Source organism: Manacus candei, unplaced genomic scaffold, assembly GCF_025592945.1.
Source record: "Manacus candei isolate 608988 ecotype Guabito, Panama unplaced genomic scaffold, ASM2559294v1 h1tg000056l, whole genome shotgun sequence".
NCBI classification, from domain to species: Eukaryota; Metazoa; Chordata; class Aves; order Passeriformes; family Pipridae; genus Manacus; species Manacus candei.
This window is the reverse complement of record NW_026138104.1, coordinates 4,662,578-4,679,431: the sequence shown is the minus strand read 5'-3', so window position 1 is coordinate 4,679,431 and position 16,854 is coordinate 4,662,578. Positions and strand designations below refer to the sequence as shown.

Sequence of the window (16,854 nt, the reverse complement as noted above, 5' to 3'; positions counted from 1 at the left end):
TCTGAGAAATTCCTAATGAGGCTGTTCAAAGACAAACACAAGCTATATTGGGAAAACTCCTTTTAATCTGTGAGCAAAGTGCTTATCTGAAGACTCATATTGGCATGGCAATTCTTGTACAACTATGTTGCAAAGCCACACTGGCGAAAGTTCACATGCAGATAAGTCCTGCTGTTCCTTCTGTTTATTTATATAAGTGAAATTAAAAGAAGTTGTGATAATGAAATAAAATCGAGAAGTGAAATAGTCAGTAGGGAGATATATATATAGAAGCTGAAGAGTAGATGTCATAGGAGCAGCAACTATCTTTGGCTTTATTTTTAAGGTGTTGGGGAAAATTGTTGCAAGAACTGGATAAATTTGTTGACTTGGCTGTAGAAAGTAGTGAGAGAGAAAAACAATTTCTGGGAAAAAAAAAGTCTAGATTACAGGAAAAGTAGGAATTGAATAAATTGTTTAATAATAACTATTCTATTTGCAGGTGACAGCCAGGGAGGGCTTAGTGTGAGGAAGGCTTGCAAGAGTAGCCATATTTCAGATACATTTGAAATAACAAAATGAAATAGCTCTGACAAAGGGGATCCCAAGGAAAATACCTGAAAAGCAAAGTACCAGCCTCAATATGGTCCTGGTTTTTCCCCCTTCTCCTTTAAACGGGTGCTTGTGACAATTCCCCCCAGGGCTACAGTGATGGGGGAGTTTAGTGCAGACACTGGGGAAGGCTACAAGAGGAATCCAGAACTGTTCCTTTCACATGACCGACCAGGTTGATGCTGATTACAAACCTTTCGGGATCAGTGTCCTGTGTGCTGCATAACTCTTGTGCAGTAACCTGTTCTCACCAATGTGCTACATTCTTGTCTGCATTTACACCAAGAAAACAGGATTTCAGTGCCTAAAAAAAGCATCTTCATTACTTTTTCTTTCTTTCTTTCTTTCTTTTTTTTGTTTGTTTGGTTTTTAACTTTTCAACTTGCTCAGTAGACCCTGTGCTGCCTGGGGAAGGCAAGAAGTTTCTTGGGGCTATGTGTTAATTACTCTTTCCCATAAAGTGTTTAGTGTCTGAATTGTATTTGCAGCTCACTTAAAAGCTACTTTGTACTGCTTTCCACTGTTTTTCTGACATCTTAAACTTAGTCGTCTTGCAGATTCCTAGTACAGAATCATCTGTTTCATTCCTTAGTTTTCAGTTCCTTTTTCTCACATTTAAAAATGGCCACTTGATGCTTATTCAAGCTGAATTCAAAGTGGTGGGGAGAGAAGCCCTCCTTGTTACTGACAAAAGAGTTACTGCGCTAACAGGAGCACCTCCCTTCCCCTTTCCCCTCACTTGATTCACAGGGAATGCTGAAGCTGAAAATTATACTAATAAAAATTTTATTTATTTATTTCAAAGAATTAACAAAAAGAAGCAAGAACAAGGGTGAGAGTATTTTAATTCATATTAGTGAACATTATAAAAACAATCATATTATTGGATTGAAAAAAAGGTTAAAGCCTACACCTGAGCTTAATATCCTTTGCTACCATGTACTGTATTTTCCACTGTATTTTCAGAAAATGAAAATGACAAGGTTTTCTATCCCAAAGATATTTGAGATAAGTATATGAAGTACTGTTTTGTAAGTGTAATAGGATGCAGCCATAAGGAACAATAAAAGGGTTGGTCTGATGTAGTGAATTTTGTGGGGCAAAATGAATTCAATTTTTGAGTTCTTGCCAGTGTCCACAAAATCATGGGAATACAGTTCTAAATAGCATTCAGACTGGACTTTCATTCTCTCTAGTTGACTTTTATAGTCTTTTTTCATGTATTTGTTTTTTACAAGTTTTTTTGCATTAGTGTCTTTAAGAAGGCACTTGAGAATTTGACTGTTCAAAAATTACAACATCAATACATAATTCTGATTTTGTAAAATATGCATGATACAAAAGAATCAGCTAGTGCAAAAAGAGAAAAGGGATTTAGTTTAAGATTACAGTAGATCTCATTTAAGGGTCTCACTAGAGACTTTTAACAGATATATCCTTTAGTTTCAGCAAGTAACTCGCTTCTCTGAATTGGTACATGCCACAGGACCCATTCTCACCAATTCTTCAGTCACTGACACATCATTTTTATAACGTCTCATTGCCAGGATCTGTTGATAGGTGGTTTTGTCTTTTTCTTTTGTAGAAATAGGCTGACATGCCAGCTCCAAGGAGAGTTAAAATAGCCAAGAAAATGAGCAACCAAACAGAGACATGAACAGGTGGGTGAGTCTCTTCATTCTCTTCCTTGCCTGAAATGAATCCATATAACTGTGAGAGACCATAGTAATTTTTGTTCTACATACAACATGAAAAACATGGAGAAGATCGGCTCTCCTGTCTGAACTTGAAGGCTGTAAATCTGAGCCCTGAATTGTCACTGATCAGTAGCCAGGTCTCTGTTCCTAAAGCTAAGATGGTTTTAGTAGATCTGGATTACAGTGACATACAATGCATGCAGTGGATGCTTGTAAGAATTTAATGAAAATGTATGCTTTTGTTGGATATAGGATGCTAATTATTTGGAAATTAGTTTTACAATATATTTCTGTTACATTATTTACAATAATACCTATGGAAGAAATTTGCATGTACATCTACATAGTTTTTAACAGGTTAGTTAAAGCACTCTGTAGCTGTTCTCAGTCACAAGCTGGGTCACTGCTGAGGTTCTCAGCTCAGGGTCAGCCTGCAGCATTACAGTTGACCAGGAACATCTGAGAGCTCTTGTGAATGTAAAAGGCATCATGGAATTACCCTGCATGACTGCTAATCATGCATCCCTCTCAGTAGGACTTATTGTCCAAAAGACTGTGATTTGGGAAAACTCAAGCTCTTCTTGTATTTAGATTTCTGTTAATTTTCTTATGAAAGCTCTTACCTTTTTGCTGTATAGGACTCCTGCTTGGCTCGACTTCAATGAATATCAGAGAGAAATTATATGAAACTTTATTAGAATTCGTAAGTTTGACTGTTTTGCTAAAATAGTACAGGAACAAAACCCCCTGAAGTACACCATTGCATTAATAACATATATTGTTTCTATAAAAGACAACATAAATGAGGCAAAAAATACATTTCTAAGGTTTTTACCTTCCTACTTAACATTACCAAACTATTAATATTCATTCTTTTAAAACTTTATATTGTTTTTATATCTACCAACATTCAAATACTGACTCTTTTCTATGTTCATTCAAAAATACCTTCTCATATTTTTCCTGAAACATTAACTTTAATGTACTAGGAACATGATGTACCACTCCGGAGATTAATTTTACATAGCATATTTTAGGAATATCTGCATGTCTACCAGGATTCTGCACCTTATGATTCAATGGATGGATTTTAAAGCTGCTTTATTATTTTAGTACTATCTAGAATGGAATATGATGGAATATAATTTGGATGTTTTTAGTAAATCTTTACTAGGGATTAACGAATTGACTGCCATGGGCATGTGCTGATTTAAGCACAGAAATTAACAATGCATGGGATATGACAGTTTCTTGGTGACATTTCAGTTTGTTTTTCTAATTAAAAACTGCACTGAAAAATGAGTAAACACTAACACAAAATTTTCAGTTATTTTTCCATGAACCACTGTGTCTTGAGATGTCTTTAGTATTGAAATCAGGTCCTTTCAACTTTCCATCTGAATAAAGGAATCTTAAAATGGCCTTTACACAGGAAATGTGATTTTGGCATAGGACAGAGATGTTCCTCACGATTTAATGGGGACAATACAAAATGCAAAAGTTGGAGAATTAAACCTGATCTCACAGCTACTACAAAAGAAAGTAGAAAGGTTTAAAGATTTAAACCTACCATTTTTTAGGTAAGACAGATTGATTTTTAATACCTAACTGAAGAGAATGGAATGATAGTGCTTTCTTTCAGACAATTACTTCCTTTGTATCTCCACTTGGGAATATAACATGTAGTGTTTTACCTCTGGAATATTAGACTGTCATATACAGTATTGCATGAAATTTTCCAGAAATGTTGGTAAGACAGCTTCTGTATTGACTTGAAGTTTTCATTTAGAAGGGAATTATTGCAATACAGATGACCTTTCAGTATCCCTGAGGCATTACTACTTATTTAACTTTACTTATAGGTTGCTGAGCCAGGGCCAACATGAAGCCAGTTTGTGACATTGGATAGTAATATCACTTTTGAGAATAACAAGCTGGGAGAGGAAAATTGTTTATTCACAGTAATTCCTCCCTGCAAGAGTATAACAACTGCTACAACACATAGTTCTTGCAAGAGTCATACCCTTGCACAGGTGTTTGAGTGATGCCATATCAATGCCTTTATTAGTTTCTGAAAGTCTCATTCTCAACTTAGAGTACATACAGGGTGTTACCCTATTCCCATATGAATGCAGACAGTGACATGAAGAGCTTGCAGTCTGCAAAAACAGGCAACTACAAATGGTTAGAGAAGTGGGATACGCCAAACAAAGCTTCCAGAATTTACTTCCAGACACGTGGTGGAGGGCTGTAACAGTTACTAGTAAACAGATCTGCTCTGTCACTAAGGGCTGACTCACTGAGGACTTACCTTTGGGTTTTTTGCAGATAAATCCTTTCTCAGAAGAGCAATCACTGTTGTCCCAATAACCAGATGGTGCAGTTATTTCAACGCACCGATGCTCCACATCAAATTCTTTCTCCTCCCAGTTAACAAAGTCCAGTGCAGCATTATCTAGCCACAACCACTGATCTACAGAGAAACATAGGAAGTAGAAAACCCAAAAACTTACAATTTATCTCATTAATATTTTAACTCCTCAGCTCAGCAATTGACTCAAAGATCTATAGCAGGACATTTTTCAGCAGAAAGCCATATCATTTTTTGTAGTACAGTAATCCTCAATTTTCTCATATTAGCAAAGCACATGTCCACTAAATATTGAAAGTTAGACATTACCATCCACATTTTGGTAAAGTCCTATCCAGAAGCCTCCTTCTTTATTTCCAAGTGGCTGAATTGCATGGATCAGAAAGTCGGATTCATCCATGTTTTCTACTGAAACCAAGGTAGCATCTGAAAGGCATTAGCAGGTAAATAACCATAACCTACATGAGCAACTACTGGACTGACCTTCGCTTTCAAGTCTGCACAAACAGTAGCTTTCAACAGTGTTATGCATGCTAGACTGTTGGTCTCTCCATTGCTCCTTTCAGAGGGCAGTGACCTGGAGGTGCTCAGTGTCTGTAGCACCTCACAGCTGCCTCCAGGATGCCCAGAAGCCAGGGGCTGATGGGGAAGTCTACACCCGGGAAAGCTGCAGCCCCTGAGAGGACAGAAGGCCACACAAAGTCACTTGTGTCAGTTTATTTTCATTGTGCCAGATTTACAATAGCTTAGTAGATAAATAAATTATTTCAAATGTATTTTTTTAAATCAATGTTTTTATATTTTTACATGAGTTTTGTGTGAACTTTTGTACAAATCTTATTATTTGATAATGAAGGCTCTCACCTAACCGAGCACACTCAAGGGAGGCCAGCGCCCAGCTTCTCTCAGCTGATGCTTCAAAGTAGTAGCAGTGACCACGGAAAGGGATCCAAGCCTGGAGTTCATCTCCTTCAGAGCAGTCTCCAGGCAGCTGAGCAGGATCAGTAGGAGCCATCTCTAAAGAAGTCATATGGTATGAAATTAGTATTGCATTATGAATCATCTATGATTCCATGATAAGCGTGTAAATACAGTGGGATTTCTCTCACCCAGCTTTAGCTATCTGGACCTATACTCTTGTCTCTTCCTACATTCCCCTAGTTCAGACAATGGGGAGAGCCAAGCAGTAAAAATGCGAAATATCTTATTTCTCCAATCACATTTCTTAGGACAAGGAATCAAATTGCATCCTGCAATATCTAACTAACTGCCTTGGCAACACTGTGAGGAACACAAACCCTGAGGGATGATGTAGATCTCAAATTTGTGTTATCACAACATAGAAAGCTGCTATAGGCTAATGAATCATTAATGCCACAGTCTCATGGTGTTTGGCTGCCTGGTCTCTGCATGTTGTCACTTTATACAAAAAAAAGCTATCAGTGGAGCATGCCTCTGCCAAATTAGACTGTTTCTGATCATGGGTGCAACCCCATTTTGATGGATCTGTGGTTCTTGCATGGCATATGCAAACGAAATGTATGGGTAGAAAGTTTAATTCAGAAGTCACTTTCAAGTAGCAAAATCTATTATGAATCTCACATCAGCAAGAGACTATATTATGTAGCCTTAAAACCTAGAGGGAAAATGACACAATTCTACAAAATCTAGAAACAAACATGCCTCTGCATACATCTGCAAAGAGTTGAAATATCATTCACATTCCCAAGTCTCTTACACCTGTATCAGCACTGCACTGGTGAATGGAAGCGAAACTCTTGCCTGTATTTTGGCTCAGTGACACTTGTGTGTGAACTTTCCCAGTTCTTGCAGTCCACATAGTCAGTGCACATTCCCAGCACTTACTTATATCACACACAGACTTGTGTGATTTATGGTCACATCTCAGAAGGAGCAAAAAAAAAATTAAGCTATTAGAGAGCATCTAAAGGAGGGACACAAGGATGGTGAAGGGTCTGGAGAGGAAACCTTATGAGGAACAGCTGAGGTCACTTGGTTTGTTCAGCCTGGAGAAGAGGAGACTGAGGGGAGACCTCACTGGGGTCTTCACCATCCTCACGAGGGGAAGCAGAGGGGCAGGCACTGATGTCTTCACTCTTGTGACTAGTGACAGGATTTGAAGAAACATCATGAAGCTGAGTCAGGGGATGTTTAGGTTAGATACCAGGAAAAGGTTTTTCACCCAGAGGGTGGTTGGGCACTGGAAAGGGCACAAAGCCTGACAGAGTTCAAGAAGGGTTTGGACAACACTCTCAGGCACATGGTGTGATTCTTGGGTTGTCCTGTGCAGATCTAGGATTTGGACTCAATGATCCTGATGGGTCCCTTTCAACTCAGCATATTCTACAATTCTATAATAAAATAGAACTTCATCTTATGGAAACAGTTATGACTACATGAAAGCAGTGCAGCCATATCCATTGCACCAGAGCCTTTCTTGTGCCTTAATTCATTCATCATCCAACAACAAACATTCATATTCTGCAGGGAGGTAGGTGCTACCCTGAAGCATACTCCTCTGCAGGGTTAGCTTGAGCTAGAGTGAAGTCTCTAGGATTAGGCAGACGAGTGGAATTAGGAGTGTGTTTCTAAAATTGTTACATGCCTTTGCTTACCATCTGATATCATGCAAACTGAAGAGTAGCTTTCATTGCAAGATGCTGTTTTCCAAGTACCATCAAGATCCAGGTAGACACAAGCATTTTTCTCCTTTGGTTCCCCTGCTGCCCATTTCGTGTATCTGATTTTCCAGTTATTGGTCCATTTGTAATAGCCACCAGTCTGAAAACAAAGAAGTTCTGGTAAGATATTTATTTTTTTAACATAAAAAGCTCTGACACATAGTTATAGTGTAAATAAAATCCTATGTTCATTTGATTTTTTCAGCAAAAAATGCTGTTTTTTTAAATCAGAATCACTGTTCTAAGCAATGTCACTGGTCCCTCCGAGTTATACGAGAACTACATATGAACAGTGTTCAACACTGCATTGCTTTTGAGAGGGTTTTTCTGCAGTAACACAAACTTTTACAACATGGCAAGAAAGTCAGATGAGGCCAACTTAGATCATTTAGTAAATCTCATATCAAGAGAAGCAATTACAGAGAATTCATCCCCTCTGCCCTGCTTTATTTAAAATAAAACTGGGAGCTATTTGGTGAATAAAGATTACTTGACATTAAACAGCCAGCTTAAATTTTAAAATATCTCTCTAATACTCATAATAACTTTTATTAATATAATAATAGCTATAAGTTGCCCTCTGTATAGCAGGGAGTTTGACTTTCAGAACAGCTAATAGGCACTTTATGACAGCTGCACATTCTGGTTTGTGACTCAGTCTGTGCCTTGATTTCTTTTATTGTTTCTAGAACTTTCTACTTTCATCCTTTGCTTCTTGTGTAACCTTTTCTGTGATTCTTCAACCCATTTGGTGGGTGAAAGTCCTTGACTAACTCTAACAGCACCACTAGATTTTTATGCATTTGCACAGTAAAGCCATGCAGGATACAGTTGTTTCATCACTGTTATAGACTGGTCATCCAGAGGACTATAAAGAGCAGGAGAGCTCACCAAGCACCCGCATCTCCCATCTATCTAGCACTTACCATATTGCTATGAAGACCAATCCATACGGGTTTTCCATATTTCAACATCTGGATCCACAGGAATGAATGGATGTAGGCATCTGAAATTCTGGCAAGTTCTGCAGATTTGTCTTGACAATTTTTTCTGGCCTCTTCCCATTGCATTTCAGATGAAATGATTGAATAGCTACTGCCACCATAATGGGCAAAGCCAGAGGGTGGGTTTGTTGTTGGTACTTCAGGCTCTGTGGGAACTACAGAAGAAAAACTAAATGCATGAATTTACAATATATTGTTGTCTATCATGGAAGCTAAAAAAAAAAAATTGGTTAAAAGGTCTAGTCAGTAAGTCAAAATCTTTATTTAAACTCATGAATAAAACAAAACAAAACACCTAAATTAAAAAGCAAAACAAAACAAAACAAAACAAAACAAACTAACAAAACAATCCAAACCAAACTTTTAAAACATGGATCAAACTGATTAATGTAATAAGCTGAGTGAAATCCTAGATGAAATGAAGTAGAGAGTATGCTTGCTAATGATTTGACTGGCCCAGACTGTCTCCTAAATTGGATATTTGAGCTTCTGTGCTTTCAGATATTTGACTAAATCTGGATGCCTGAGTATACACCTATTTCAGATCACTGGTGGAGAGGACTTAGGGTAAGGCATTTAAGTCACTATCTGTTGTACTCTGCAGTCTCCACCTGAGACGCTGATGCCTGATGTTAATTGATCGCCACTCGTTACTGACTCCGAGTTGTTGGCCTGTCTGTAAGGAGCACCAGAATGTTGCCTGCATGTTTGAGTCAGGCAATGTGTATTTCCACCCTTGAGATCGTAAGTATATTCAGAAGAGCTGTAACTGAGATTAAGCAAATTAAAAATGCCTCCATAAAACTATACATTTGCTGTGCAGGGAAGGGGTCCTCTCACAAGCAAGTTATCTGTGCTGAGAGTGAACAGGCTGCGGGAGTTAACTGAAGTGAGGGGTCAGGGAATAATTTTTTCTGAAGCTGTAATAAATTTGAGGCAAGAATGTTTGGCAAAACTGTTCTGCTATCTGTGCTTTGCCTTCTCTACTCCCATTATATGATTGGACAACTGGGATTTTTATAATTACATTTCTAGAGGAGGAAAGTCAACATTCATTACTCATTTGTTGTAAGAAAAATAACAATATTCTTCTACAATAAAGACACATTCAAGAAGCTGTACATTTTAATTGACATCATATGGCATTCAGTAGAAATGTTAAGAGAGGATTAAGTGCTCTGCTCAGAGACAGCCAGGAGAATGGGAAGATCACTGTAAGAACACAGATTTGCACATGCATTTAAACAGGATGCCTATAACCGTCATATTTCAAAGAGAAGAAATTCATTTTCATTTATTATTATTATCTAGTATTATTCATAATTAGGTACAAAACCCCTGTTAAGACAGTGATTCCTCTTCAGCACTTTCTGTGGAACAAATTATACTCTAAACATAGTACTGCCTTAAGAGTGGTAGAGTTCTGAAAGAATGAGACAAAGCTGGAAGAAATCGCATTGGTTTATTCAGCTTATCTAACTAAGATACTCTTTCTGGTTAGGAGACTGGGTTGAACAGAACTCACGTGAATTCATCTGGCATATATAGCCTCTGTCGTTGTCACAGCTATCATCCCTCCATTTCCCATCTGACTTCATGACAAACACACAATCTGTCTGAAGGAGAGGGAAAGATACACAGGCATTTAAAAGGGCAATGAGGAGGTGGTGAGCTGAAGCTCTTATACTGCTGCTGCAAGCCTAATAGCAGAGAGGAGAGAAGCTCATTGAACACCTATGTAATTAGTTCAAAATTCCTAGGTTTTTGCCAAACAGCTTGAACTGATATTTATTAGTGACCCCTTAAATTTGAACCAGGCATTTACCAGTGCCAGTCAAGGTCTGAAAGAAGTCAATTAAAAACTACCTTACCAGTTTTATTAAGAATCCTTTAATGACTTAGAAAAGACTAGGGTACCTATAATATAACTTCTTAGTTCTGATTTACAATTATGTAGATGTGCTTGGAGAAAAACAAAATAAGAACTATTATTAAAAGTACTAGTCTGGATTTAATCGAAGCAGACTCTCTTGTAGAAAGCAGATACTCTTTGCTGGTGCTTTGTAGTCATTATCAAGTTATGACTATCAGACATCTTTAGCAACAACCAAATATTTCCTTTACTTCATTATGTTTAAATGCTTCAATATTTCCTTTATTACTCCCCTGATTTCAAGTCTGGCTATGGCAGTCTTTCAGCATTTAATCCAAGTTTCTCCCTTATGCTGATTTAAATATGTTTTAGTCATCAGAAAGTTGACTGATGGTAGATGTTAAAAGTCTTGGGTGTCTAGCTGCCAATCATTTCCTCAGAAACTCTCTCCTTTGGAAAAGAGATTGAATTTCAGCAGAGAAATAGTAAGTTCATTGAATATATCAATTTGTAGCATCAGAAACTAGTAAAGCAGTGTGAGAACACATTAGCCAGGAATGGGACATATACACAGACAAATTATTGTTGAATGAACAATCTTAATTTTGGTTTATCATAACTTTTCTGTGTTTGGTGTTGCAACTTTAAAATTTGTGATAATGCAGCTTGTGGGGGAACTGATGTAATGTAAACCTCTCCCAGCTTCTTTTACAGAACTGCTCTTTTGTAACAGGTCAGATGGAAGGCATGAAGCCCCTTTTCTTCAGAACCTTTGCCAAATATTTTGGGTGTATTTGGAATCTTTATCAGACGATTTGCTAAGCCCCATTTTGCTTACAAAAAAACTTGTTTCAGCATCTTGTTATTGCTGCTGTAACTTCTCTTTTAGAAAATCATCTAGCTGCCTAAGATATACAGGTTACTTAAATTTCCTGTACCTCCACAGTGACATCTGTCAAACTTTCAAAGTCATAATAGTCAAAGTAGCTTTGTTTCTGTTCTGGGGCACCATTAACCCAGTTGGTGTAGGAAACAGTGCTTCCATCCGTCCAAAGAAATGTGGACTGCTTATTGATGTCGTTCAACCCAATCCAAACATCAGTTATGGCATCCTTCAAATGATAGAAGAGGAAAGCTGAAGGGAAGCAAAGATTTTTTTATTAAGGAAAGCTCATCATGACTTACTTTCCCCAAAACCAGGAAAATGTGCAAATGCCCAGAACTGGGCCTGTATTAAAAGGATAACATTTTCTACTAAAGAGCCCATCTGCCTTTTAATTAAATATTTAGATAAGCATCCCTTCCCCACCATGTATACACAAGTAGTGTTTCAGCAAATCATATTGCCAGTGAGAGAGACAGAAAATACAGATTTCTATTAGTTTGAGAGACCTGTGCAACCACATTCAAAACACATAGGAAGTTTCATGAAAACTGAGCAATTGAAAGATCTAGAAACACACTTTATTTCTTATATGTAATAATTTAGCTATTCTTTTGCACTTTGGACTTAAAACAAACCATAAATTGACATGGCTGATAAGCAATTTTCAGCAGTTAATCCCATATTCTGTAGTGGACAGTATAGCAGATCCTTTAGCTAGAACTTAATATATTTTTCTTTCAGTAGAGCCCATATACCTTGTACATGTTCATTTGGTATGGTAGCCAGGTTTCCTCCCAGACTGATACAAGCATCTCGTGCATCATGCCACATGAGCTTTCTTGTTGTATTGGAAGAAAATACTTTGAAACACTAGAAAAAAAAGCAAGCACATCTTTCAAACTAGCAAAGATTGAACTGTAGTATGTGACTAATACCAATTACATATGAGATGTACATTTCTCCTAAAAGAAATCAGGGCTAAGATAAGTAACAGAGCTCAAGAGTAGAAAGTCGGTATGTCTACCCAGGCAACCCCACTCTGCACAAGGTGTAATGCAGGAGTCTACATCATTTGAACTTATTGTAGTGAGGTCAAGTATATAATCCCTTTTCACATTTTCATCTGCCTTCTTCCTGCAATAACAGAGGGATCATTTGAAATCAAGAAAATTTGGCTTTGAGTGACACAGCTGCAGGGAATGATCTCTACTGTGCCTTGTTCTGCTTCCAATGACTGTAGCTACGACTGTTCATCCTGCCAAAGCTATGAAATATCCTTTGGCATATTGACCTAACATTTTGAGGATGCAATAACATCTACATAAAGTAGACAAAACAACCTTTTGTAGACAGAGCTTCAACTCAAATTGGTACAAATTCTTCAGTTACAGCAATGAGGACTTCTGGACCATGTCTGAATGAAAAGCTGTACTCAAAACAATTGTAGTTTGGCATCATATTTCTGAACTCAGAGCTTTGTCAACCCTGTACAAGCCAAAGGGATTGCTCAAGTACATTCTCTCCAAACCTTTCCACCTGAAACTCTCATTGACCATTACAAATTTCCATTTCTATCACAAATATATAAAAGAAGAGAGAAGAGGTTTTCTAAAGCAGTAACAGTGTATTTTAAGCCACCACAAACTATGCTCTCTGGAATCTATTTAGCATACATCTATTTTTACTGTATTTCTCCACAAAATTAAAAGTATATAGTCAGCTCCAAAAAAAGCCTAGCCATTCAGGTCACACGTTCTGACTAGATAATTACTCTCTAGATTTATTTTATAATCATAAAAAAATGTGGGTTTTTTCAAGATTTTTTTTTTCGGTTACATTCCTTTACACAATTTACTGAAGATACATGTTGACACACCTTGTTGCCAAAGAAAACCCAACTTTCAGGACATCCTCCAGGAGGCAGTGGTGAAGTAAACGTTGAATTAATAGAACTGTTATGTTTTTCACATATAAATTTATTGGAGGAGCCGCAGTTTATGTCATTCCACAAGCCTGAAATAAAGAAATTGAATAAACAAGTAAAAATGTTACAGTATTTGTAACAAAAATTTCTCTCTTTTTTTAGCTTTTTTTTTTTTATTTTTAGAAGAAGAAGAACAAAATTTCTCTATTTTATATTTCAGGCTGCAGCTTGATCTGAAGACAAAGTAACTATGGCAGCTTCAAATGAGACAGCTCAAGCTGTAATATAGCACTCTTTGTACTTAATTTGAACTTCCTGACCCTTCTGCTACTCTTTCAGGGCTCTCCACAGTGCCTATACCTATTTATGGGTGTATATATATGTATAATTTGTTTGAGCTATGGCATCATCACATTGCATGCAGCAGAGGAAATATACCAGCAAGCAGCTTTAAAAAGAAAATGTATCAGAAATGGATGATTTAGGAAATACCAGATCAATCTAAGGGCATAGTATGGTATTCAAACATACATTATGAAATATGTGCCTTCTCCTGGGGGGAGCAACATGTCAAGTTAATAGAATGTTAGCTAGGGATTCGGTTTGCAGATTAAAATACTTCAATTGTCAAGATTTCTAAGCTACTGTAATGGCCAATAGAGAGATAGGGCAGGATTCGTTTGTCTAAACAGAGGTGCTTAGCACTGTTTGAGAGGCTAAGCAAAGTTCCTTTAGAGAGCTGACAGATATGGCACTGTTTCTGTGGGAAACACACGGTTAGATGGGCTAACTAGAACGCAGCAGGTGGCTACAATCACCCACACACAGGTACCTGAATACTACACCTGAGTAAACTGAACTGCTCCTCAGGCAGTGCTGACTGTGGAGGTGAGATCTCCACTTGACCATAGGGAGACTTCAGACACTGCCAACTCAATCTTAGTGCTTCCCTTGTCATCCAGTTCAGTTCTTCACATGTAACTTTCCAGCATCGTCTGAGACAAGCCCAGGAATGCTGAACCATCTCTGTGGAACTGGTAGATATGGAGGGGAAGGTGGGATAGCTGTCCCTTTCTCAATCAACAACTAAAGGAAAGATGCATCTCAATCAGATCATATGTCTATGTTTAGAAAAGTGAATCTTGTTCTTTCTGTCTTCATAAAAAGGCAGAATTGCAGGTGGGATTGCTGAATGAACTCTTTATAAAACATAAATTGAGAGATCAATATTTAGATACTAAATTCCAATTAGCCTCAGTTACATTGCAGAAATAGAGCCAAGAGGAAAACTTAGCCCTACACTTCGCAAGAAATTTACATTTCAGTGTACTTGTAAACACTCCTTTAAGTTGACTATTTTCAACTCCCTTATTTCCTGTAGCTGTTATAAGTATTTTCTTAAGTTCAGAGGAAAGAAGACAGGCCACTCAACTTTCTACTGAAAGAATTAGTGAAAAGCCCTGTAAAAAGGTGCAATATCAATCTTATAAATCCAGAGAGAGACATCTGCATTAAATTACACATGATACAGAAATCTCCCCATGCTAAGGACATAGACTCTTCCACTACTGGTGGTCCCCATGACTGCAAACAGTTACTGCATTGTGTTGATTTGTGACTGGAAAGCAATTACAGAAAACAGCTATCAAAGACTGTGTGACAGTTGACAGCAGAAGTTTGGCAGCATCAGTTATAATCGAAGCAGAGACAAGTAAAATCTAATAGTTTTGCTTTGTTACTTACCATGCCCTAACAACATTACCACACAGTTTTCCTCATTATTTGCAAAGTTAGGTTCATTAGGAGCCCAGGCCACATAGGTTACTGGAGTCCCATCTATCCAGCTTAAAGAAAATAAATGCAAATAGTTATTTAATAATACACTTCAATTGTGAGATGATACTCCTAATTAACATCTCAAAAATAAGAATATCCATGAGCATTAATGGGAACTGGCTAAAACTGGAAGGACTGTTAAAGATTTTCCTCTCTTTATCTGATTCTTCTAATTTGAAGCAATTTCTGCAAAATATTTCTGGGTGCAAAATAGGAAAAATAATACACCAAGCACATTTTTGTTAATGGGCAGGATTGATATGACATCATTTAATAAGAGAAACCATTTTCAGTTAGTCAAAATACATAATACAGATAAAAATATTAAAATTTTATTTAACTTATTTCATTGTATCCCTAATTAATATTATTCTTCCCAGTCTCAGCATTCCTGATGTTTTCATAGATGCAAACAAGGATGAAAAAACTTTTCTGTGGATTTTACCCCAAAGAAAAATACCTTTATAGGTATTTTTCTATTGAGTCTTGTGGACATTCTGTTAGCTTTAAAACCACCATTTCTGAAGTACCAAAATTGACATTTTTTCTTTATGTTTACATGCTTTGTACTTTAATATATTCCTACTGAAGGAAGGAGAGGTTGGCATTGCATTTTAATCGATATTTCAGAATTTAGGTCAGTAAGCCTGAAGTGGGAAACAAATTCAGCTCTTCATCTTCATCTACCTCTTGCTGCTGCTGATACACTTGATCTAAATAAAGGAGATGCTCACTGAACCCAAGGAACGCCACATCTCCCTAATTTGTCTACTAAATCAGGTTAGAATCATGTACTGACCCAGTCACTATCAACTTATCTCTCCCCACTCCTCTTTTACATGCTAACACTCTGTTAGTGATTTACAGACATTCAACAGTGGCATTAAAATAGAAAGGTTAAATTCAGATCTCCTCTAATCTGTTTCAGGTCAACATCAGAAGCATGTTTTTTCACCTCCCATATGTGTCCTAACTAGCAGATGGGAAGATAAGCAGTGTGTCCTGCTCTTCAGTACCTTTTACTTTAGTTTTGAGTTTATTTGTGTGCAGGTTTTTTCAGAATACTTGATAATGTTTCTGTGGTGTAAACTTCTGCTGACTTTTCTCCTGGAACAGGATTTTGCAGAGACTACCTTAGCAATCTCTGTCAGAAGCGGCTTTTGTACTCATTGTCCACATTTTCCTAACTCTGAAGGACCTCTCTGAAGCTATGACATATAGATAAAAAGCATAAGGAAGCTAGGCCCTATGACAGAGAGAATGTTTTAAGTGTGTATGTTTAGAGGTATAAAATTCAGCATAGTGAAGTATCAGTCCAATTTATGGGACAAATCTTTGAAAGAAAATTAAGAATGTATGGAGAGTAGAGCTGCCAAGCCTTTCTTTGGGTAAGTGCTTACTCAAGAAAAAAAGGTTCTTTTCCTATTTATTTTTGGTGAAAACTATTGGACTTCAGAATATCCTAGGACTATTCCATTTTGTTTTGTACAAAGTATGTGGAACTGCCTTCAGACCTGGAAAATAGCATATTCAGTACCTCCAGCTACATAAAATATTGTATTTCTTTCTACATGTTAAAAGCTGCACTGATCATCTTAACTTACCTAAACTTTTTATCAAGGCTTACTTTTAGACCAATGAAGTATGCACTTGACTTTCTCCAGTATGGCTCCTAAAGCAGAAAGATACTATTATAATTTAAAAAAAAAATCTTTGAAGTAAAACAAGCAGAAATGGATACACCCTTGATTGGGCTCACAGAGCAGTCACTGAAGTTGACAGCAATAAAGCACATGCTTGCAGTTCAGCACAGCAGTGTATTTATATGCTCAGACACAGAAGTCAGGTTTTTATCTGGGGCATCAGAGCTGAGTCCTGCAGCAATGAGGGCCCTTAGGATAGGGTAGGAAAGAAGCAGATCTTGAGTCAGAAACTGGTATTCTGCTTTCATTCTCTCTCCAAGGCTGCAG

General features: G+C 37.3%; 1 protein-coding gene across 1 annotated transcript in view; it reads right to left on the bottom strand.

Moving 5' to 3' along the window:
* Window positions 1-1,428: 1,428 nt before the first annotated feature.
* LOC127477656 (macrophage mannose receptor 1-like) overlaps window positions 1,429-16,854 on the bottom strand; it is a 32,797-nt gene continuing 17,371 nt past the window's right edge. The window contains exons 18-30 of the mRNA XM_051802281.1: window positions 16,489-16,556; window positions 14,792-14,892; window positions 13,001-13,137; window positions 11,880-11,994; window positions 11,177-11,373; window positions 9,891-9,981; window positions 8,288-8,520; window positions 7,296-7,461; window positions 5,524-5,676; window positions 4,969-5,085; window positions 4,600-4,761; window positions 2,912-2,944; window positions 1,429-2,282 (exon numbers count right to left, since the gene is read on the bottom strand). Of these exons, the coding sequence (XP_051658241.1) occupies window positions 2,119-2,282; window positions 2,912-2,944; window positions 4,600-4,761; window positions 4,969-5,085; window positions 5,524-5,676; window positions 7,296-7,461; window positions 8,288-8,520; window positions 9,891-9,981; window positions 11,177-11,373; window positions 11,880-11,994; window positions 13,001-13,137; window positions 14,792-14,892; window positions 16,489-16,556 (1,737 nt within the window). The 3' untranslated portion in view covers window positions 1,429-2,118. The remainder of the gene's footprint in view (window positions 2,283-2,911; window positions 2,945-4,599; window positions 4,762-4,968; window positions 5,086-5,523; window positions 5,677-7,295; window positions 7,462-8,287; window positions 8,521-9,890; window positions 9,982-11,176; window positions 11,374-11,879; window positions 11,995-13,000; window positions 13,138-14,791; window positions 14,893-16,488; window positions 16,557-16,854) is intronic.